Source organism: Corvus moneduloides, chromosome 2 (assembly GCF_009650955.1).
Source record: "Corvus moneduloides isolate bCorMon1 chromosome 2, bCorMon1.pri, whole genome shotgun sequence".
Taxonomy (NCBI): domain Eukaryota; kingdom Metazoa; phylum Chordata; class Aves; order Passeriformes; family Corvidae; genus Corvus; species Corvus moneduloides.
The window spans coordinates 26,516,099-26,541,638 of record NC_045477.1 but is presented as its reverse complement, the minus strand read 5'-3'; the positions used below and the strand labels follow the sequence as shown (position 1 = coordinate 26,541,638).

The 25,540-nt window shown below is 39.0% G+C and overlaps 1 protein-coding gene across 1 annotated transcript in view; it reads right to left on the bottom strand.

Moving 5' to 3' along the window:
- The window catches only part of NME7 (NME/NM23 family member 7), a 90,705-nt gene that overhangs the window by 34,439 nt on the left and 30,726 nt on the right, over positions 1 to 25,540 (bottom strand). Inside the window, exons 6-10 of the mRNA XM_032098596.1 lie at positions 23,126 to 23,333; positions 19,727 to 19,832; positions 6,272 to 6,336; positions 5,421 to 5,489; positions 1,477 to 1,578 (exon numbers count right to left, since the gene is read on the bottom strand). Of these exons, the coding sequence (XP_031954487.1) occupies positions 1,477 to 1,578; positions 5,421 to 5,489; positions 6,272 to 6,336; positions 19,727 to 19,832; positions 23,126 to 23,333 (550 nt within the window). The remainder of the gene's footprint in view (positions 1 to 1,476; positions 1,579 to 5,420; positions 5,490 to 6,271; positions 6,337 to 19,726; positions 19,833 to 23,125; positions 23,334 to 25,540) is intronic.

The following is a 25,540-nucleotide window of genomic DNA, read 5'->3' as shown; positions in this document are numbered from 1 at the left end:
TTAGTGGAACTGCTCTGAAGTCAGTGTCCAAAATTTACAGCCTCTGCTTCCACTAGAAGCAGGTGGGTACTCATTTTCACTTCACAAGTCAGGCAGTTAAACCATTCCAGGGAAGCACAAACAGCATCAGTAGGTCACTGAGGAGCAAGAGATCTGGGAGACAGGAAATCAGTCACCTCCTTTGTGGTTTTCTTCTGTTACCCAGAAAAGCCATCAGTTTATACATCTCTCAGTACCTCAGCTGATCAACAGCTGCATACACACATTGTATGGTTATGACAGTTTTTCGTGTGAGTAAGGAAAACCAGTGAATTTCCCCTTGTATAGGAACACTTGTCTTTCATAGCCAAAGGTGCTGGGATGTTTGCAAGCATAGCTTGATTTTAATGTATCAGGCATTAAACAAGCAGAGACACAAAAAGGATGTAATAGGCCCGAATAAAATGACTGCATCTTTGAAAGTTTTAAAGACCAGAAACCTTAAACATGAGATTTGAAACAAAACTGAAACCATTATATTGTGTACATTACTACTGATATACCATCCTGCAGTTAAAACTAAGATAAATGGCTTATACTCTGTTTACAAGATGCTAATCCAGAAGAGAAATATTTGAATGCTACCAAACAGAAGAGGTAATAAAGGTTTGGATAATGCCTTTAACCTGTGCTTTCTATAATGGAAACTCTGTATCTGAAGAAAAATATACCCTGAATAACTTGTTCTCCCCTTCAAACATTCGTCTGTGTGATTCTTTTCCATGAACACTGGTAAATTCCCTCAAGTCTGCAACTAAAACATCAAATCATAACCACAAAAATATACAAACCCTGACTTCATTGCCTGCATCTTGATATTTCACCTCATTGTTCTTGTGTATACAGCAGCCTTCGCTGTTTAACAAAAACCTGCAAACTTTTTGAGACAGCACTTAGGCCTGTCTTCAGATTGCACACAGCATTCACACATATGTAATTATCCACCTCAAGAAATGAAAAAAAAAGCTAGAAGCAAACAGTTATGAGAACTTTGACACCCTTTTTTGTTTGCATATTTCTGAAAATCTAAGGAACCTATTCTCCTTTCAGTTTCATCCTAGGAGAATGCCACAGACTGCAGTGAATTAGCACTTGATTCCACCGGCATCCACAAGCAATAACTGCTCATTCCAGGGCTCTGAAGCCTTGTATTAGAATATTTGTGAATCTTTAACAGAGATTTTTGCCTAGATAGTTTTCCTTTCACATAAATGTCATCATAGTATTTTATCATCTGGTTTAGGTAAGATCAGAAGGGTTGCTAAAGGATTTGCAGATTGGTCCACCAAGGCTAGCATTTGACCTCTGTAATAACGTAATGCTGACATGTTTCTAATGAATGCAGCAGGCATGTGGCAGCCATACCACACTTTGACATTTTAACTCACTTAGCACATCAATTTTTAAGCTTTATTTATCAGTCAAGAAAGTACTTACAGGGTCAGAGGGACCACAGAAGTCTCTGAACACTTTTGAAGGATCGAATTGTCTAATCTCCATTGCTATGCAAGGGCCTGAACACAATTCTGAAACCATCTCCTGAAAGAGAAAAAAGACAGAAAAAAGTTGAATTTCTTTGGGCTTTAGCAAGGGTTGCATTCCTCCCCAATACAAGGCCCAAACTTACAGGACAGAAACAACTAAGAAATATTGGTGCATTTAGGTAAGCAAGGACACAAAACAAAGATACCATTAGTATTCACCACAAAAGAAATGTTTTCCATTTTGCTACTTGGTTTAGAAGGTGGAAATTGAAAAAAACTGGATATTCAGCTTCATCAGGATACTGAATAGCATATAACAGCATCTACAATAGTTTAAATTCTTTTGTAAGTACATCCTTATTGATCTGGACCTAGATTTCATGGCAGTTATCTCATAACTTGTCAAACTAGATTGAATCACTGGAATGCACTTCGCTGGGTTTTAAGCCTAAAAAATCACGCTATGTTCAGCCAGTTCCACAGGCAGCAATGTACTTTGCAGTGTTCCCTACCAGAAGCACAGTACACAGCCTATATCTGTTTCCAAATATACACTCTCAATGGCTTTAAGTCATTAAAATGTCTCCTGGGCTTTTGGTTCTCACTGCCTTTTCCTCGAAGATTACTACAGAAGCTGAAACACACAAGCCAGCAGAATCTGTGCCTGTGGCACAACCTGTTAGGGAAAGGGTCCTGGTCTGGCAACATTCTTGTGATGTACTAATACTGGAATCGCAGTTACACTGAAATCATCTGTTTCCCTGGAGTCTCCAGGAGAGTAAAGAGACATCGTGAGCTCCGCGTGGGTGATGAAGATGGGTCTTAGTTTTCATAAGCTTAAATTAACTCTGGGCATTAGTGACAATTTGGAGTTCGTTAATTAGAGGTATAGGTTTCACAAGCAGAAAGAATCTATTTTGATGTTCTAGTCTGACTTCCTTTTTAAAATCATGCCCTTATAATTGCATACTTGTCTAGAAATCTGGGCAGACAAGTTTTAAACAAATCAGGACAATTAAAGGGATCAAAAGCAATGGGGAAAGAGGAAAGGACAAAACATGCACAGAAAGTAAGGGAGGACAGGTAAGGACTAGCAAGGTGCTGCAGTCATGCCCACCAGCCACGGGCAGGTTAAAGATGAGCCATGGCAAATGAAAACAGCATACAGAGTGGATGAAAGAGCAGAAGGAAAAGAAGAACTAAGTCCTTCCCTCCTTCTGTGAATTGTGACAGAAAATAAGTACACAATGACTCCGAGTCAAGCAGCACTGTTCCAAAAAGTTGCTACCCTCATAATGGATTCCATGCTGAGAATATGTGCCTAAGCTCCCCACTCTGAATTTTATCCAGTGCCTATCATCAACCAGATCCCAGGAAATCCCACTATTCCTCAAGGACATGAGAAGAGTGCAGACTAGCCTCATGCTCCACAGCATCAAGAAATATTTTAATTCCAAAAACTGTGTCATTCACCAACAGATACTCTGTTCAAAACAGGTCAAAGAGCCACGTATTTCATTCTGTTAAGAAACAGTAAATTGCCACAATGTCACTACTCTGCAGAATTTCATTAAATTCTGTCGTCTAAACAACTGTTAACTGGAAAGCAGAGAAAAAAGAGGTTTTTAACTTTAGTTGAATCAACTCTTTGCAATTCCTGCAAACTGTGGTTATTCTTGTTCCTCCCTCTTTTATTGTTTCTGTCTCAGCATGGACATCCCACCAACAACGGCAAACAACATGAGCAAAGTTACTCCTGACTCCTTCATTACAGCACAAAGCTGAGACCTGAACACCAGCTGCCATCAGGTACAGCACACAGGCAGGTGGTTCTGTGTCAGACAAGCCTGGTCTACTTACACAGCCTCATCAGGTCCAGAGTCGAGTTTAAATAGCAAACACTGTTCGTCTGGTGAGGCTCCCAGTTCCAGCTACATCAAATTTTCTCTAGTAAGTAGTTCATTCGTCAAATAGCATGGTTTGTGGTCAACCAAAACCATTCCTGGAGGGGGATCAAGCTCAAGGATTTTTGATTAACAAAGTGGATTCTGAGCTGATAAAAAATAATCTCACTTCTTTTTCCACATTTTCTATTCTGGCTAGAGTAGGAAATACAAAGCAAAACAGCACAAAAACTAATCAACAGTATGTAAAATCCCATGTAGGAGATATTAACAAAGTCAAAATTTTGGGATTTTGGGCAATTGTACAGCTTTCTCTTTTCACAAAGTACTTCATATACAATGTCAAACCTTTATCTGACTGACAAAGAATAACCAGAAGAAATGGAAGTACAGTTTTTTAAAAGGATTTCTGGGTGCCAGTATCTTTTGTGATGAGTTATTTTGGAATGATAAATAAAATTCAGATCAAAGCAGATGGTTTGATCACATATGGTTTAGTCACATATATAAGAGGTCATATTCTTTCTCCAATATCCTATTTTGTAACATACTTTTTCCTGTTTGGACTGCACTGACGATATCCATGGCTGTTCCCATGTGTACCTTCTCCAGAACCCTTTACCATCGTGATTAGCTTTTCCACGTTTTCCTGTTTCTCAGATATCCTGAGTGCATGAAGATATTAATTTGATTTCTTTTCAGCTGAGCCAATCCAGCATATATAGCTTGAAGAACAGAGCCCTAGATTCTCACTTTTCTGGATATCACCTAAAATGTATTTTATTTATTGACTGACCTTGTTTAAATGTCATCTTCCCTTCTGAGTAACTGTCCAGTTAAATTATATAACTAAAATTTGCAGCTTGTTAGAGGGTTAGAGATTGTACAAAAGAGCTGCAGAAAATGGTAGAGAAGTTCCAATTTTGTTCAAAATAGACTTTTGCAGTACTACAGGACTCTCCAGACCCTGAAATACTGGTCAGAAACTTCCATTTTTAAATTCTACCACATACCTACAAGTACACCTGTCCAATCTCCCTTTGGTACTTGTCAAAAATGATGTTCAGAGGTGGCCCTATGAGTATTCCTCAATCTGAGAGCGAACTAACAGAACTCCTAATCCATTTAAAGACAAGTCTACAAATCCTGTTGAAGTAAGTTAGACTGAACAATCATAAAGGAGGAAAAAATAATAAAAATTTCATTTTCAGAGTAATATTAGTAAATATGTAGAAAATGTATAATAATGTAAGCATTTTTAAATTAAGGATAATTTGCATCATAATAGCATGGCAGTGAAGCTAAGCTCATTACTATGAGTAAATTACATAGTAAAGTAAAAATTGCTATGAGTAACATGAACCAGAATACTCTGAGAGAAGGTGATACAGAAATACAAGCTCATCTCCTCACATTCCCATTGTTCTATCTGCAGTCAGGAAGTTTTATGTGACAGTACAACAAAGAATAATACTGTATAGAGTCTCAGATGTCCACTGGGATTACAGCATATATTAAACATCTTCCTTTTTCTGAGTATTTACAGAAGTCAGATCAATAAACCAAATAATAGTTCAAGATGTCGTTAGGAAAGCATCCAGTACAGCAGCCTCATTTCATTGTAAATAAAGTAATAAATACATATTCTGGTCCAAGCCACTATTGCAATATCCAATCAAACAACGAAGCAGGTGTGATACATTCTCATAGCTCACCATCAATAAGTAACTTTTCTGGGGGAAGCTGGGGATGTGATTCTGTTGTATTTTACAAATTCCTTGGCTGAACAATTTTCATGAAAGACTCTCCTCTATTATGACACACATAACACAGTTTTCACACTGAATTAGTTTATTTGAGAACAAACTAGAACTGTTCAAGATCAGGTTCATAAAAGAACCCATATCACAATTCCAAGCAATAAAAAATGTGGTAATTTCCTCACTTGAGCATATTTTATTTTTAAACAGATTCTTGTTAAACTTATGCTTACCAGGTATTCAGGGACAACACCCTTGTAAATCTCATAAAATTCTTCCACATTTGGACGCTCCAAGTTGAACTAAGAAAACCAAAATGTTAGCCAGTATGTATTAAACAACAGCACCCCTTCTTAACTGGCAAATATTCAGAATCCTCTAAGTTTTACTAGGAAAAAGGAATGGCTTTACTACTGCAATATGAAGCTTGTCAGCAATTTAGTTAATGATGCCACAGGCAACACAGCACACAGTACCTTTTTCCACAGCAAATACAAGTAGACCATGTAGTGTTGGGTGATCCCACTAAGAAAGGGGCTGTTCTACATTTGTGATGGGGATTTGAGTGATAGGGGAATTTCAGATCTTGAGACTTTCACCAAAATTGAAGGACAGGACTCTTGGGAACAATCTCTGAGCCAAATTCCTTCATCTGCTGAGGGTGTCAAAATCCCTTAAGTCTCTTTAAAAGTATTCCCCATAATTCATACTAAATATATATTTTTAAAAATTAAGGAAGGATATTAACAATAGTTTCATTAATCTTAGCTAGTACATTTTGTAAAGATACCTCACATTGCTCCAGAAGAGACAGATATCATTAGCTCCCCTCCCAACTATAGGGAAACTCAGATACAGAGAAGTTAAGTGTCTTGGCTCAAGGTCACTGAGCAAACAGAAACAGATTAGCTGATCAATCAGATACTAAAATACAAACATTGCAAGGACAATGCTGATCCCAAAACACTGCTACAGTCTGCACAAGGGTTTTATATCACTGGAAGACACCTGTGCACTGCTGTGACGTGCATACAGCACTGCTCTAGCTTCTGTTTATCATAAAAACACACAAAAGGAAACCTACCATCTGCAAAGCTGAGATCTCAAATCCTTCCTTGAGGATGGCTTTTACAATCTTTCCAGCAAGCCCTGAAGGAACATGGAAAATACAGTATTCAATTTTAAAAAGCAGAATTTACAACTGGAAGGTATTATGCCAATATACTGCTTATTCTCAAACTGAAGAAACAATGTTTGTGTAATGCTGTGAGAGGAAACAGAGAGCGGAGCTGAGTTCACATTCTGTACGTTCTATATGAGGTTATGTTAATGGTTTCAAACAACTAAATTCCCTGCAGCTGCTGAAAAGCATTTCTACCAAAAAAAAAGGTAATTAGTGAAGCATTTGCTTTTCTCAGATCAACTGCAAAACATCCAGTAGCTGCAAGACCAAGATTTATTTATTTTAACGAAGACCCATTGGCAATACTGATGCTTAGGCAGTCATCAATTCAGAGCACCAGCTGTCTTTTCTTTTACAGTGTTCACCAGAGTGCAGGTCCTACTTTAAGTCAGAAACAATGCAGGATGATAACAAATGTTGCCAATAAAGTAGCACTGGAGTTCATGTCTTCTGTGGGAAAAACACTTTAGTGATATAACCTACTCCTTCTAAGTTTATAGCTCACAAATATGCTATTGCAGATGATACTGCTTGCTTTATTCTCTCCAGAACACATCCTGAAACACTGAATGATATTGTAAAACAAAACACTAAACTTCAGAAAACAAGAACCACTGATTTCCCACTAAATGTGCATTTTAGATTTGCCCGTGCTTGTAAGATCAGGCCATTTTGAAGATTATGTCAGCCAAGCACAGTACTCTGTGTGAGTGAATTTCACAGAATCATTGTTTTTTATAGAATGCAAATGCCTGTCCTCTTGTACAATTTGTGAGAAACTATGAATTTCTGGACATTTATTTAGAAAATAATTAATCACAGAAGAATACCCTGTAATGAATGACAACAGCAGGATGTGACTCCTGGTCATTAAATCCTTTTACGAAGTAGCCTTCAAATTGGAGGATACTTAGCACTATATAAATTTAGAGATGAGAATAAAACAAAGCTACTTATGGAGGTTATAGCACACTCAAGACACAACCTACTAATACCTGTGGCATAGGATTGGGGAGCTTCCTACCACATTAAAAGGTCAATGGAAGCTCTGAGTAAACGAGACTGATAGTTGAAGGGCTTTCAAAAACTGTATTTACAAATGAAAATGAAAGAAACATGTCCCTGAAGTATTTCCTACCATATTTTCACATTAAGGTTTATGGAAAAAAGCCTTCCTTCTACAAAACACTGCGTATTTCTCCCAAAAATCTTCCAACTACTAAAGGGAAAACATGAGATTTTGGTGCATACTCAGTCCATGCAGCTCTTTGTGTTTACAGAACATAGAAACAAGCAGAGGCAATTACAGTTCCTGTCCCACTATACTGTTCCACCATGGTCTGGTGAAAGTTTCCTTTTAATGCTCCTCTGAACCCAGGGGAAAAAAAAAAAATTTTCTTTTTTTTCAAGGTTTAAAAAAAAGAAAAATTGCCACAGCAAAATGAAGGGAATTGAACAGGTTTGGCCAGGAAATGCAAGACCACATCAGAGAGAGAAACCAGAGCTCTCATTTCTTTTTGTCCACCCTGCTGGAAACACTGAGCAGCTCAGATGCTTCCCCACAGGTTCCACTGAGGCAGTGAGCCTTCAGTCTTGTTTTCAGGGATGAATGGCCAGTTTATAAAGAGATTAAGTGACTGGCTGGGAATCACTCAGGAAATTAATAAATAAATAAAATTAATTAATTAATTGAATCTGTGACACAGCATAAACATTTCCTCATTCTCAATCTTCAAAGACAATACTCCAGTCAACTGCCTCACCAGAAACCAACAAAGACAAAGAAAGGGCACTGGCAGATACACTGGCAGGTCACTGTCACTTGCAGGGAAAAAGCTATGAGAAAGATAAGGGACAGCTGCTTGCCCTGACAGATGATCATTTTATACCTAATCAGCCAAGAATGGGCTACTTGCATAGGCACTCACAGCCAGTGAGGATCTAATCAAAATACATCAAGTTATGGGGTATTACGGAGATCTGCTTTTTACAGAACTTTTGTCTTCAGCAGTTTTACAACTTACAAGCAAAATCCATGTTTTAGAGAAACAAAGGGGGACTCTGTTAAGCTTTCTGGGCTGTTTCTCTACTGAAGTCACTAAGACCTATCTTTGCTGTAGAGAGGAGATAGTCTCCTTTAACGATAGAAATTAAAGTAAGAAGGTATTTTGCATAAAGATCTTTAATGCAAGGTTCCTTTAATAATTGTGATAAACCTATCAAGATTTTCCTCTACATTGTATTTCTGAGTTCACTCTCACTCATGAGAGCAACAGAGCACTTTGCTGCTCCAGACAGATTGCCCATGCCTGCAACACCCGAAAGGCTTAACCAAAGGACTTATTGTCACCATTCAGACAGATGGATACCTCATACAAAAAATTCAAAATGCCTTGAGGAAGAAGGGGCATGAGATTCCATTTATGTTTGCAAAGCAGGGTGTTAGCTCCACTTCCCAAATGTGGGAATTGAGGCAGAGGAGCATAAGCAAGTTGCCAGTGGCAGCACAGATCTACAGATCCAGTGACTTGGCCTCCCTTGTTCCAGTTTAGGAAATCCATGTATCATTTCTCCTAGAGACGCTTTCCTCTCAAATCCTACCTGAACCAAAATAGAAACAAGATGCACGAAGGCAATCCCCAAGCAACAGAAGAGCGGAAGCTCAAGGCTCGGCTTGAGATCTGTTTGAGGCTTTCAGCCAGTTGTGTGACTGAACTGGGACATATCCTCTTCTTTGGGGGCAGACAAGGCTCAGGAAAAGATGAACTAATTAAGAGTGCCATTTCAGCAGCTTTCAATAATTCTTTTCAACTTTAAAATCCAAATCTGTAGTGAAAAAACAGCTTTCTAAGGACCCTTCAAAAAGGGTCAGTGGATGTTTAAAATGTGATTACATTAAGAACCCAAATCGAAGCTGCAGATTAGGTACCGGTTATGACGAATTTTCAGTCGCAAAGCACAAAAGAATCACAAGCATTAGTAAATAAAACTGAGGGAATTTAACACTAATCCAAGCAAATAGAGTGAAAGAAAGGGAGCACAGGCACACATTTTATGTCTGCTAGGCAGCATTATGTTACTACATACCTAGTACAAGACAGATAATTTTCCAACATATTTCAATCAGGTAAAATGATAAAGTACCAAGACTTCCTCACTTACATTAATATTCTAAAATTTGCTGCTTTACAACATACAGTATTTGAAAATTTTCCTTCATTAAGAAACAGAAAGTAGCAGGAAAGACATCAGACTGAAAAATGTTACAACTGTTTGCAGAATTAGGCATTGGGATAAAAATAAATCAGTTTCATGAAAGTCACTTTTAACCTAATAGCACTTTAATCAATGAGCCATAGCATCTGTGCTACTGGGACCTTTCAGTCCCAGTGCACTGTGAACCACCAGCCCTAGGAGTAGGAATGTTACATTCTCTTCCCTTGGCCTGTTTCCTACTTTAATCATTCCTCTGTTAAAAGCTCATTAGGCAAGACAGCAGACTGCTTTCAAAGCAAGGCAAGACTAGCTTCCTCATCTCAGCCTCCATATGTCATTTTTTAAACCCTTCCAATAATTAAAAATAATTCCTCTTAAACAACAGGGTTTTTTGACAGGAATACAAAAACTGCCATGACTGATCAGATTGATGATCCACCTCATCCAGTAACATATTTCTAAAAGCAACCTGTACTGGGTACTTAACATATCACTAACTATAAGTAGCAATTTCATTTCATGTCTATTTTTGACATTTTGAAATGCAATTTTGCTTCACAGTATAATGAAATAATCTGATTCTTTGCTGCCAAGTGGTAAGGTCCTATTTCAAAACTTCAGAGAATCATGATCGGGCGTGACTCCAAGCAAAGTCCTTTTTGAGCTCTGGAAGACGGAAAAGTGGGATTCAGAATTGGGTCCTCCTGCAATGTATTTTATTTGAAGTTCTCACTAATCTTTGTTTCAGACAACATTGAAAAATACTGGGCAGTAAGTAAATGAGAGATAGCCTTCTGAAAAAGGGAACTTCTTCCTATCAGTTGGTCAACCTATCCCCTGAAGAACAAGGTTTCTCTCTCTGTTCTTCTTTTTCTGCTTAGGAATAACACAACTCTTGGCATTTTTACAATGCAGAATAAATATACCATTTCTAGATTCCCCAAAAGTTTGGTCATAGTGATAATCTATAATTATTGGTCTCCCAGCCCCACTGTGCACTGTATGAAAAAGGATAGGCAGTCATTTTTGCATCTGTGCTCTGGCACACCAAGTGAATGACAGAGGGTCTCCTGAGTGACACACACTGGGCCTGCAAAGGAGAAGGGGACCTCAAAAGCTACCCAGGCTAGCAATGAGACCAGCAGATACAGACAGAAGAGAAAGAAGCATGGGAGGAAATGATGAGAGAATATTGTTCATAGCAATAGAATCCAAGACTTTTCATTATTCCTCATTTCTGTCTAGGTATTGTATTAAAGGAGAACCTCAAGAAGTTTGAAGGGCAGCTTTACAGACATTTATGGAGAACTCTATCAACACTGCAGCACTGGTGAAAACCTTAACAGAAAATATTCATTTGAAAATACTCAAAGTTAAAGGAGTGACGACAAAAGATATCACCACAGCCTTACTGGAAAATAGAAGTCAGGATACTGCTAGCACAAGAAAAATTATGCATGCAGACAGTAAATCTCAGGGGGCCTTGACACCAAAATGACCGAGTGGGTGACGTGGCTGAGAACGGGAACTGACAGATTCAGAGGGGGTGAAAGGTTCAAAGGCTTAATCCCAGCTGCAACTTTCTGAACCAATATGAACAAGGCAAGACCACACTTGTGTATGCCAGACAGGGCATTGTAAGACACTGAATGATGAAAATCCGTCGGGGAAAAAAGGGTATTCTGGGAATTCTTGCATGGGAACAGATGGGGAGAGTCACACTTAGCATTCGGATACAAAAGGCCCATAGGGAAATTAAAGGCAAAGATCACAGCCAAACTACACTAAGTATCCAGCAATTTGGCTGTGCAGTGTGTGCCACTGGAGAAGAGAATTTGAAGAAGAAAGAAATATTATGAAGAAAGGTCAGTATCTCTGCAACAGTTATGCTGAACTCAATCTGATAGTTGTAGATCTACAAAAAAACCCAAACCCCAGAAAAGCTTAGGTTTCTGTCTTTCTTTGTTCTTGTGTTGAAAGAAAGTTTAAAAAGAAATATCCAGTTTGCTTTGCTCTTTCTTTCAATATGTTCATTACTTTGTAGTCCTTTAGCACATCCACTCAGATTTTTTTTTTTTTTTAACTAAGGAAGATTATGGTCAATCATTCTGGCTAGTAGAATGCTTCTATGGCAATACTAAGTTTCATTTATTTTTGCTTATCTCTTAAGTGTGAGCAAAACTAAACATGATGTTTTAGCTGAGGCTGTACCACTGGATTATACAGTGGCATTCAGTAATATAATTCAAACCATTCACAAGCTCACTGGCATTTCTTTCCTTTTTTCTGGTTATCCCTGCTGAACACTGTGCATGAGACTTCTCATGAATGGTTACAGTTACAGAGAGGAAGTGGTTAAAACTATTCCTTGGAATGTGCATTAGCCCATAATTATAAACAGTAACTTTAATCTACTATTTCACTGTCAACTAAATTAACTCTGGAGGTTAAAACCCTCATGAGATCCACTATAATCTGCTCCAGTTTTTACTAATTTTATATTCTACTTCCCATGGAAGGTTCACCAACTCACCGTCCTAGATCAATAGTAAAGATACTGGAAACTCTATAATTTTTCAACTTGGAAAAAGACTATCACATTTTCCTACATTCTGTGTCTTGGCTGTTTTCAGAGCCAGTATCTTGCCTCTCTCCTTACACTCTGATTTGAAAAGGGCAGTAAAAGAAGAGACTTCAATATATTTACCTTCTGCTCCAAGGTACAGTGAGTTAGATTAGGCATGGCCACATTTTTTTCATTTTTCTAAAATGTTCTCAAAAATTTCTGGTAACTTCAGGCTCCATTACATGCTCAAATATTGGGCCAGGGATACACTATATAGTTTTCCTTAATGATTACATTAAATCTTCTCTCATCTAAATTAGTAAATATGCTCATATTTTGTAAATGTACTTATAGAAAGCTGTATATCCCTGTCCTACCCATCTCAGGTTAAATAAATAAAACCCATCAAGTTTTCACTTGCTAAATCTCTTACGGTTTTTGCTCACTTTTTCTGTTATTTTTGAAACACAGGGCCCAGAAACTGGACATGATACACAAGCTGGATTCTCATGAGCATTGAGCAGAACTAGTGGGGACATTGTGAACACGGATTGCTCCAGTTTCATCACTATACCAACCATTTCTCTACAAACTTTTCACTGATACCCTGCCAGCTCTTCTCTATTTTATATCTGTGCATTTATTTTCCCTTCTCCACGGTAGTGCTATGCAGTTTATATTCAGTTTCATCATCTTCGCATCTCTTCATTTCTGCAGTTCATCAGGAATGTTCTGAATCGTAATCATATCCTTCAAAATTTCAGTAGGCACTTGGTATCATGTGTGACCATTGCAAGCATGCTCTGTCCTTCCCCATCCGAGCCATTACTGACAATATTGACAAGAACTGGCCCCAGGATGCCTGACAAGACTTCATTTGTAAAGCCCTTTTAATTTGACATGCTCATGTCCAGTCCAACATTCAGGGAAACATTTAAAGCTATGGAGATGCCTATGCTGCAAAGATCTAAACACACCAATTACTCCACTAAAGGAAAATTCTGGTTTCCTAACAGCAAAGAACTTTCACAAAACCACTGATATTCAAGTGAATTAGGCTATCTGACACTGTTTTACCTTCCTTTAGAGAAAGCATACTTGGAGAATTCAGAGATCAACAAAGCACATTTTCCTTCACAAAAGACATGCTGGTAAATGTCCATCATACGTCCATCAACCACTGAGTGATTTAAGTGAAATTATATACACCTGATTCATCAGTTTCCTTGGTATGGAAGAAGTTTCATTATCCTGAAGCTCCCTGGTCCACTCTTAGAATTGACTTTTCTCTAAGCCTTTACAAGTGAAAATCCCAAAAGGCAGTAGTAAACATTTCTAATGCCTCTTTTTTTTAATGTTAATACCATCATCCCTGCACAGAGATGATTTTCAGTAACATGAACACCACCAATACAAGTCTACCGAACACAAGGAGGAAATACGTTCTTTCCAGTCAAAGGATACTTAGGAGCTTCAGCAAGGATTGGCTGTGGCATTTGATCTGTTTGTTTCTCTGAAGTGTATCTCCTCCTATTCCTTCCTGTCTCAAACTGTCAGAAAGGATTTTCAAATTCAGTTCACCTCCTCCTCTACCTTAATCAATTCAAATGTAAAATATATTTTTCATACTTCAAAAAAATAAATGTCACTTCCCCACTAGCCATTGAAATCCAAAATCAGTCTAAGCCAGGAAACCAATGCCAAGGTGCTAAAACTTTATGCAGGAAATAAACGAGAAATGCTATGGGCTTGGTTTCAAAACCAAATATCGCAAGGAATATCCATCACTACAACTACAGCAAAGAATTCAAAACACAGATGGAAGCGTATGGATGACTGATCTCATGAAAGCTAAATTTTTTTATTCTAAAAAATGGTGATGAAGTGGCAAAGGAGGTTGTTTTCATTTCAATCACTTTTTTCTAGCTTCTCTAAAGAGAAAGAAACCCAACCAAAAAAAAACCCAGCACCACTAGACACCACCAAATGCTTCAACACCCTATATATATTATATATTCAGGGAAAACATAAGAAACAAACTGCATCTCATTTGACATAAGTACGTCTCTTCCCTGGGCAAAGCTGTCTGCAAAAGAATGCCTGCAGCTGAAAGCACAGGGTTTTACTAGTTAGTCCTCACATGAGTGCAGCACTGAGATTGCCATATCACATGTGGGAATACCCTGAGGTCACAGCTCAAACCATCCACTGCACTTTGAAGTATCTGCAAAGATTTGTGTTCATTCCGCATTTTTTTTTTCGTTTCCAGATTCTATCTTCAAATAATTCCTTCCAGACTTCTAACTGTTAAGTGCATCAAGGCTATCACTGATGCCCCCTGGCACTCAACCTTGTAGACAAGATCCAAAGAAAAGTTCTGCCTACAATGAGGTGAACTCTGTGGCATCTGCACTTCACCTTTCTACTATGCACACTTATCACAGACAGAAGATGTATTTTCAGATTTCTTATGACAGAATTGCACTCCTCACTTTTTCTCAAGCCAGTTTCTGACAACCTTGTTCTAATTCTAGGTCTCCTGAACATAAAAATAATTAATTACTCAAACTTATGCCTAAAAGGGTAAAAAAAGGAAACAATTTCCAGAGTTTTCTTATGTAATGAGTACAAATTGTCTTGAGATAAAACTATGAAATAGATACGTAGTGCTAAGAGTGATAATAGATTTGTACCTCTACTATGCCATCTTCTTCTTCTTTTTTAAAGCTTATTCAATTTCCTAGCTACACACATGTAAGTATACTTAGCATGATACAGATGTGAATTGGACGTTTTCCTAGTGATGCCTTCTCTCTTTCAAAGAGCAACAAGTGTATTGTGTGTCAGGACAGTTCTTCAGTTGTCTGCAGTCAGATAATCCACTACAATTCTGCATTCCCATGCTCTACAATCCTCTCTTCACTCTCCTATACAGTAACTTGACTTGAGATTCTATATAAGTAAGCCTTGTTTCTGTACCTGCCTGAGACTGAACTACCATCCTTGGTATTCTTTTTGTCACATTCAGGTTTGTCTTTGGAGCTACAAACTACTCTCTCAACTGGAATTTTTCTGCCTTTGCATAAAGAAGAAAATATGATTCTTATGATTTCCTGTCATGCAATGTTTTGTTAATCAATGTAAAGTTCTACAACTTTCTAAAGCTGTCCACTAGCTACTAAGTTAATGTAGAAGAGCTCTGTAAGTTTTATCATCCACCCAGAACAGGTCTAAAACCACATTTCCAGAGAATATCGTTTCCACTTGGAAATAACTTATTTCTGCTCCTTTTGTTTTCTCTGAGATTTAAATTTTCATTAGTTGGAGAATACTGTGGAAGACAAGACTGTATTTTTTTTTTAATTACATAAAGGAAAAAGGATTTAACTTACCAGAAATGTTAGAACAAAATCTCAAGCTTAACACATACTAGGAGAACAAACCTGTCTGGGTAGTTAGCCTCATGCCTAGGAGCTCTCAAAACCATAGAGCTTTCCTTGCCTCCAGGCAGACCTTTCAATTTGCTTATTACACAGTTCTGACCTCAGCCTTTATAGCCTGATCATCACTATTTTCAAATTTTTCCCCTGCTAATTCTTCAAAGGAAGTAGCTAAAGGCCACATCAAAGAAACTTTAAAGCAGTCATGAAATACCAAAGTCTACTTCCTACAGCAAACATGGCTAAACTGTTACACATAAAAATATTAAAGTTAATCCCACCCAGTGATCTACAGGGTGCTATTTCTGCTCACAAAACAGTCGAGTCGTAACTGTGCTCAGGGCATTAAACTGATATTTATCCATCTTGGTGAATTTACAATTTTGGCTTCTGAGCACTAGTGCTAATACCTCTAGATCTACTAGCACAAGAGGAATTACAAAAAGAGAATGTCTAAGTGATTGCAACTATGATCTTGTATCTCAAGTATCAGAAGCACAAGAAGCAGGAGGATTACAGAACACAGACCCACACAAAAAATTCCAAATTATTAAACAACTTAGCCATACAATCCTAGAGCTGTGCTTACTAGTTACCATCCTCCTTGACTGAAAACTGGTCTCAGGAGAAGAGGAGAAAACTAAAAGACACTGAGAAGTTAACAGATTCTTGAGGATTTGATAAATCACATCATGTCTTCCTGATGCAATCCTGGTCAGAATAAATTTGCATGGAGTAGCATCAGGTTGCTTTTGCATTCTTCTAGCTCTCAGTGAAGAGGAATTGGACTGCTCTTGCAAAGCCTATTCAGAGTTAAAATACAGCCAACTCACTGCTTCCAGCCAGGGAAACTCTCCATCTCTACTGGGAGCAACAACCAGTGAGCTAAAGCTGTCTAGTCCAGAGCTCTGGGCTACATTGGCCTACCCACCCCTGACCCTCCCCAGGAGAATTATGCTGACACCAGACTGACAGAATAGCTATGGCCTTACTTTTTTAGGAGACGTGTACGGCACACATTCCTAGAGGGCCAGCGATGCCATCGCTCCAGGATTACCAGCACCCTTGACAGCTGAAGGTAAACTTCACCTTAGCACCCCAACACTCTCTATCAGGCCCCAGGGTTCCACTGCAGCCTGGCAGACATGCTGACACTCCTGCTTACAGGAATTCTCAGGTGCTGGGGCAATGCACCAGGTCCTGCTGTGGTTGGCCAGGCTGTGCTGCTGCGGCTGCCTAGGAGCAGATGCTTCTGTATGTCTGTCAGGAGAGAAGCAGCAAGGCCAGAAATAAAACCAACACTGATTTTCCACTAACTTTGTCACTGGATAGCAACCCCTGTGGCAATCAAAGTCACTCCCTAAGAGAGTATTCTGCCCAAGAATTAACCAGTATAAACTAGAGATTACATCCAGCCTTTTGACAGCAAGTTAAACTCACTGAAAAGCACCCTAGTTTACAGCTGCTGTTAAAGGAAATCATCTTCCAGGATAGAAAACCAGGAAGATTTTCTTTCTAAGAATCAGTTATGCAACAGACTCTGGAGGAAAAACAAACACTGGGGAAAAGGGCCAGAAAGCAAAATTCAAATCATTAATTCAGTCAAATGTCTCTGCAGAAATAATGACTAAATCTCCATATAAACTCAAGTACGTAAATGTAACTTTATGTAATTGTAGATATGTAATGAGAAGCTTATATTCACAGTAATTAGATAGCCAAGTTCAAAGCCTCAGCAGTGCATAGGAAATTGCAAAAAGGTTTATTTTTAGATACTCAATACTGAAAATTTGTAGAGCACAAATCAAAACTCCAACACAAAAGATGCTCTGCTGCTTTGACCCACATAAATTTCTCTCCATGCCTCTGGCTTTGCCAAACCACCTTTTCACACTGACGGCCTTTCCTCTCCAGATGCCGTGTTTCCACTTACCTGCTCCCCCCCATAAACAGCAGGGTGGACAGCCACAGGAAGAAGCACTGGCGCTGGGGGTAAGCAAGTTGCTCAATTTTAAGACCACCCAGTTTCCTGCATGCAATTTTGCCAAAAGGGCAGCCCACAAGTCATTACAGCACCTGCTTCAGCTGAGATAACAGGAGATGTTGCTGGTACAACCAGAATGTCTCAAGTACCACTGAACACAGTTGCTCACAGACATTAAAAGGGAGATGACTGAGCACCTGCTTGCCCATGAAAAGTGGTGATAAATAATTCCGTGGTTTGCTTTGATTGTGTATGCAGCTTTTGCTTTACCTGTTAAAGTGTCCTTATCTTAACCCATGAGTTTTCTCACTTTTACTCCTCTGATTCTCTCCCCAGTCCCAAAGAAGTGAGCGAGTGGTTGTGTGGGGTTTGGCTGCCAGCTGCAGTACAACAACAACAAAATGTTAGAACAGTTTGCTGACTCAGAAAAGTCAGTTCTGACTTGTTCATTTTGTTAAGGGTAGTAGTCACAGCTGCATGGAGGGAGAATGCCGACAAAAGGTACACTTTTTGTCTTTCAAATTTTAGTTGCTTTTTGGCAGTTGTCCTCTGACTTTCCAGCCCTCTGTGGTGTGAGAAAAAGAACTATGTAGGGGACATTAAGAGCTCAGGCTCTCTAAGACCTCAGGACTATATAGGAGACATTAAGACCAGCGCTCACACTGCAAAGATGGATGTGCACATACATTTTTTGTTTATCTATATCCATACCTCCTCTTCTCTCTCTCACCACCCTCATCACCTACAGGCACTCACACTCCCAGAGAGATGTGCAAGTAGGGTCAGAATTTGTCTTCTGGCGACTCAGAAAAATTCAGAGAAGTTCAAGAAGAAAAAAGTAACAGACAGGGCACTATGAAATCTACAGAGACGAGTAAGATTAAAAATAAGAAAACCTGAGCTCACTAGGATAAGAGTCTGAGCCCCTATATGTAGTTGAAATTATATCTTAAGTCTAAAAAAAAACAGTCCCAGCCATCCACTTTGCTATTTTTACACTCAAATGAAGGGTCCTAACAATCCTTCCACAAGAAAGTGAGTCCTCTGCAAACATGTACCTAGGTAAAATCATAGTCCCAGCTGCTGCCCATATTTCTGTAAAAGGAACATCACCGTGTCTTTCCTGCATGGCAGACTTATCAGTAGCAGATACCATGCAAGGTCTGGAAGAGATAACAGGCATATAATGAGTAGCAACTACGAGACTCTTTCTTGTGAAAGCCTTTTTTTAATTTCAGCAAGCTCTCCAGGCATCCCACTTGAGGTGTGAAAGGCCTGGAAACTGCTCCAGCCACTTCTATTTCCATTTAAGCTATCCACAAAGCAGTGATTAAAATGTTGCAGTGTGCTCTGCATCTTACTAAGAAAAAATTCTATGCTCTCACATGGTGATAGTTATTCTGCGTTCAAAAATTCTGTTTCGGTGCCTGAGTCAAAATATTTTACTGCACTCACTGCTCCTACACATGCTCCTGGATCTAAGTACAGGACACACAAGCGAGGTTATTTTTGTATGGTAACAGTAGAGCATTAAACATTTCCAATATTCATATGGCAAACTCCCAGGGCATTCTCCAGCACAGAAAGCACCACAGAAGCCACCAAATGCTTTCGGTCTTTGTTTCACTTTCATAAACAAGCCTTTCCTACTTTCCATCCCTACTGCACTCAGCAGAAAAAGATTTGTAACAGCACAAATCTCCCTTTGTGAGTAGTTTTAATATAATGTGCTACAGCCTGAGTGGAAGGCCCTGGATCATGGCCAGGTGTCCTGCTTTCACTCTGTTGGGAGGATGCTAACCTCCAGCAGGTGACTGTGCTGGGTAGACAGGAGCAAGGACATGGGAAGTTGTCACAATGTTACATCAAACCTCAGGTATGTTTTAATCCTTATTTTTTTTCACCTCTCCCTTCTTATTCTGAAGTGAACAAGTATCTGCATGGAAAGCACATGACCCACTCAGTCTTCATGGAAATGAACTGCAGAAATACTAAATGTGTATGAAAGACAATGTATCTGCATGCTTTGCATGTACTGTGAAATACACCCTGTGCTCATGCAGTCTCGTTCTCCCAAAAAGAGGGCACAGGAATGACCATGGGTACAACGAACACACACTGCTTTCTCCTCTGCTATCTGCATTGCTTACCTTCATTAACAGCATGAGGCTTAATAATGCAACAAGTACAGTTTGTGAATTTTGCACTGCTGACAGGTCCACGACCTCCGCTGGAAGGGAAGAACAACTCCAGTTCCTGAAAACAATTGTAATTAAACACATTTTAGATTGATCCAGCTGCACACATCAGCTTTTATCATAAGTAACAACACCTGAAGTATCACAGAAGATAAACCTTAAGTGCAGATTATTTTTTCTACAAATACTTCTTCCCTAAAATACTATCTCAAATGTATCTTTTCCTCTTTGGCACCATTGCTACAATCATAAAAACAGGATTGGAGTATTTCTTGCAATGTCTTCCTTTTCAGTTCTGCAATGCAATCTGTTCACACTCGGAGCATTCAAAATGCTGCTGCCACAATCATTTGGTAGAGGTGTTCCCCTTTTTCCTGATGCTCTCTCTCTTTCCTCAATATCTTTCCAAATCCACTCCCTTATACACATATTTTATTTTTCCTTTTTTAAAAAATATCTTTTCTGCTATATAGGCAAAAATACAACTATTATCCATTTCTCAGTATGTTTTCTTTCCATATACAAAACTGACCTCCCTCCAAATTGTTTACATGTTTTGCCTTTTGTCTTAAACAATTAAACTTTGTCTAAAATTGCTGACTCACTTCTTAGGCTTTATTTTCCCCATAATTTTTTTAAAATCTTACTGAATTGAAGCTGATGAACTCAACTGCTTTGATTTCTCAGATAAATCTAAGGAACCTTTTTGCCTCCAATCTGTTTCTTTCTTCCCACCATCACTATTTAGGTATCAGATACCTTGGGTCTTAGACCACACTGGGGTGAATTTGGCAGTCATGTTTCTTTCCTCAGTGATATTTTTTCCCTGTTCACTGCCAGCTCCACACTTTTTCCATACCATTTATTCAAATATGTTACACAGTCTGCCAATTAACAAATGTGCAAAGCGCAGGTTCCATTTCATACCTGTTGGTCAAATTCAGTAAGAGAACTGAAACATTTCTATTTAAGAGAAAAAATCACATCCAAGAAAAACTACTACCAAATGTATCTGATTTTTCCTGTATAACAGTAGCAGTGCCAAAGGCCATTTCCTGAAATTGTCTTATTTAATTTACTAGCTCAACTTAAATGGAATAGACTTATCTTTACCTCATGGCAAATCAACAATTTCTGTAATCCTTTCTTGAACAATTACACAATTCAAACTAACGTATCTTTCAACAGAAGGAAAAAGGACCTTTGTTTTTCTGATAGCAAATAATCCACAGTTTAAGTGGGCACACCTGAGACAATAGGGTTAATTTCCCACATCCTTCTACTGATAAAATGCTGCATGATTCAAAGAACTTGTCCCACTCTGTTAACTGCTGTTTACTCTAAAAGAAGCAGCCAGGAAAAGGCAGCAAAATATGTATAGTATTTAACACTTAGTTTTATCCATTAAAATTCATGAAAGGAAATTAACTCAATAATGCTGGACTGACATAAAGAAAAGCCAAACTATAATCTTGTGGAGCCTTAAAAAAAAAAGAAATATTTTCCTTAACCTTTTTTCCTGATCTAAAGAAATTACAAAATTTGGCTTGCAGAGAGACAGCAGCTTAGACTGTATCAGAGACATGCTTTCACTTGTCATTTAGCCATCAAAAGAACAATGCAGCTTTCCACTCTAAGTGTTCAGCTTACAGTACGTTCATTAAATGTGGCTGACACTTCAGTTTGCTGTCAGAAGAGTTCATTTAGGTCCCTTTATCTTATATTTCTTTGTTTTCAGCAAAGCTTCTGCAGGCACAGCCAACTGGTTTCCATAGCAACTGCTACACAGCCATATAATACTGGGCCTGCTAAATTAATAGAGGCACAGGGGCACTAAATTCGCAATTTTGGTTGATTTATTAAAGATTGGTATCAGCAACACCACAAAGAGGCACACACCTACAGATGTTCAGCAAAATAATCCCAGTGTCATAAAAATGCTGCAGATGAATGGGGCATTCAGACAGCATTTCAAAAATAATGAAATGCAACAAGAACAACAAACTAAAACCTATGCACACACTTATGCTTCTAATCAAGAATTTATGCTAATAGATACTCTTTCCTACACTCTCAGTTCAGAAGCTGGCACAGTTGTCATGGTAGTACACAGGAAAAAAGAGAAACTTTCACCCTTATAATTGAAGGCATCTAACTATTTAACCAGAACTTCAAAGACTTTGCTGAGTGTAACTCTCCTACATCAGAAAAGATCACTTTTATCCAAACTCTTTCTGACTCTGTAACACGTCCATCAAGTCAGCCAGCAGAAAAAGTACTTCACATCCAGCATCTGATTTATTGCCAAAACCTGAGGCACAGGGAGAGGATCCAGCAGCTCAGGCACGGTGCAGAGCAGCAAGTGAGTTCTTGGCCAGCAGAAAACTGCCCATGCTTTGCAGTCAGCCTGCTGTACCTCACAGCCTCCAGCAGCAAGAAGGGGAGGCTGCCCAACTCTGCCCTCATCACCACGGTATGACCTCTGTGCACATTTTCTAGTGTACACTACTTGGCATCTTATCAGGTATTCTGAGGCAGGTCTCTCTCCAGCTGTGCTACTGTAGCTGTTCAAATTTAAACAGAGGGAAGACTAGAATCAAGGAAACAACAGCTGGTATCTTTCCCCAGTTAAAGTGGTCTACAGCTAAGATACCACAGTGACTCATCAATCAACCACGAGATAAACTTAATTCTTGCCATCATTTATTAGCATATCTATCCCACAATGTTGCACACAAAAGTCACCCTGATTCTACAGAAATGCTGGTAATATCTATCACTCAGTCCCAGGGCTTTTTCTGAGTACTGAGAAAAGAAACACCACAAACAAAGCAAAACAGAACCAAACTCCTCAAAACCATGTCCACTGTATTACTTCTCAAAGCACAAAGCACTGCAAAGTGGCCTGATTTTTAATTTTTCCTTCTGAATAATAACAGCAAAGTCGGCTGCAGGCAGAGCACTAGTGAGAACTGTGGAGGAGAACAGATATGTGAGACACAAGAGGGCACAAATGGTTTTAATTGTTTAATCCCTTTCTTTTTATGACCCACATTGGTAGACTACAGGTAGATGACGCAGACTATGCAATTAACTCAATGTTTGTGATGTACGGGAGACATTAAAAATGACCAGGCATGCTCTCCTGATCAAAGCATCCAAGATTCATCTTTGTGATAAACAAGATTTCTGTTTCCAGACAGTTTCTTTTTCCATGCTAAAAAGGAGCCATGAAGAATATGTAAACTAGTTCTGAACACAAGTGTGGAAACAAAATGAGAAATTCCGAATCCAGTTGTTAGCAGATAAAAGCAAAAATAAACCGCAGTCAAGAAAGAGTCCAAAACTTACTTTAGCAGCTGAAGCAACTGAATCTGGGCCATGAGCTGCATCTCTTAGGCCACAATGTCCAAAGCTCTCTGAGATGCTGTCCAGTGTATCACTCTCGGTCGCTGTAGGGTTTGCTGGCCCCACTATTGCTCTCCATTTACTCACTGCATCATCTCCTAAGAGCTCCATAGCAAGAATGGGGCCACTCATTATAAACTGGAGAAGATCACTGCAAAATGGAAACAGCACACGGTGATCCATGCTACAAATTAAAACCAACAAAAACATGATCCAGTGGAGATGCTCAGAACTCAACTTGGCAAGATCTCGAGCAACCTGATCTAACTTTGAAGTTGACTCTGCTTTGAGGAGGAGGTTAGATTAGGTCATGTGCAGACATTCCCTTATTATGGTTGTAGAAAAAAAACAACCTGTAGACAACCCAAACTCACTCAAGCTACTTTGTAGAATGTTAGATTTCAAAAGAATTTTTAAAGGATCAGTACTAGGGTCCTGGTAACAGTGAAAGAAAGACCCTGGTAACCATTTGTCTGACAGGAATGATTCCCAAGCTTGCCTCTTCTGCACAACAGCATTCCAAGACTCTCACACATGACCTGCTTGTGTACCCCACCGACAGAACTTCAGCACTGCTTTCAAGCCAAATTGCTCCACTGCCCTACAGATCTCTCCCATGGATTTTGCCCAGCCAAAGTCCAAAGTGGGAGAGAAGGTTTGGGAGTTGAAAAGTTTGCGTGGAGGAAGGACTTACTCACAAAGTAAGTTTTTACATCCTGGCATGGGCAGAACTGAAGTGATTTCAATGGGATGAATCCAAGTAAGAAGAAGAGGTTGCCAGGAGCAGGCTGCCTCCTGTCCTGACCACCTCACATAGAAAACAACCACCCAAAATTGGTAACCCAAACATTCTATTTAAAAACTAAACAAAACACCATAACTACAATTCTGTATCTTTACAAAACATACATACCAACAAGCCTGTCTTTCCACTGTTTAGTCTGGACAGAACCAACAAAGGAGCACATTGACTAAACGCTTTTTGTACTACTTTGATTAAAAAAAGAGCTTTACACAATTATAATTGTGGATGTGCATGCTTCTCCAACTACCTTCTTCCTAATGATCACCGGTCAAGAAGAGAAGAGAAATCCTTCCAGTTCTTTGCTAAAGAAACAATTAAAACTATGAAAAGTTACTTAAAAGAACTATACAACATAAAGCTATTGGAAGTCAGGTTCTGCTGGTCAGTCTTGTTTAGGACAGTTAAATAGTACACGTATACATACCCAAGAAAAATGCAATTTCTACAACACTATTTACTGTGCAGACTAATCCTTGAATATTCATTTTTTTTAAATTCTTTCATATGAAAACCATTATTTTCCAAACAATAGAATTATTATTTTTCCTTACTACTCACTGGACTTACACTAACTAGTGAACTTGCAAACTAAATCTGAAGACAAGTAATACAACATTAAATATAAATGAGTCATAGATTTCACACTTTACTGCCTTGAAGTTTCTTGTTTCTACTTGATTTGGAATGCTCTAGAGCTACTTATTTCTAATTTAGAGAAAAATCCTATACAGAAGATGCAGCCAATAGGACTGTAGGATGGGAGACAAGCACATCACAGTGGACAGAGGCTACAGTTCCTCAGACAATTACCATTAGGGTAGATAGCCATCTGTGAAATAACACTGCAGGCAAAATTCTTGATTATTTATCAACATATTCAAGCAGGCTTATTCAGCAAAGAAAAGGCAATTCCAAATCATCCATCCTCTGACCTCCAACATGGTCAGACATAGCCTGGGGCCCATGTCTCTCTGAAGGGCTTGAGTTTGGACCCACAGTAAATCAGCTGCTGTTGCAGGAGAGCAGCTGGCAATGCTAATTCTCAAGCACTTCATGACAGTACTGAAACCAGGTCTTTCAACCAAATCAGTGCAAACCCAGGCACCAGCATGGCTAAAAATACAAGGCACCTTCTTCCTAAAAGAGGAAGAATGCCCAGTGGACAGGGAGGAAAAGAAAGTTGCTGTCACTTTCAGGGAAAGTAGAAAAGACACAATTTCTGGGTCATAAGCATCCATCTGGTCAGTTATGGAAAGACTAAGGTTTCTCATGTTAGGTGGAGCAGTCTACCATCACAGAAGTCTGACATTTATCCTAGGGTAGCAACACAGTGAAAACTGCCCCATGCACTATCCTCTCAGTTACTTATGATTTGGGGTATTTGTTACCAAATAAATTCTTACAACTAAGTGTTCCCCCTAATTCTCATTATCTGCAAGCTCCACCCTGATCCTGAAGATATCCCTTCCCCTGGCTTTGAAGTTTTGCCCTGCTAGGAGCGTTTTCACTTCTGAGGGACAAAAGACATTCCCCTGATACCACTGGGTTGTAAA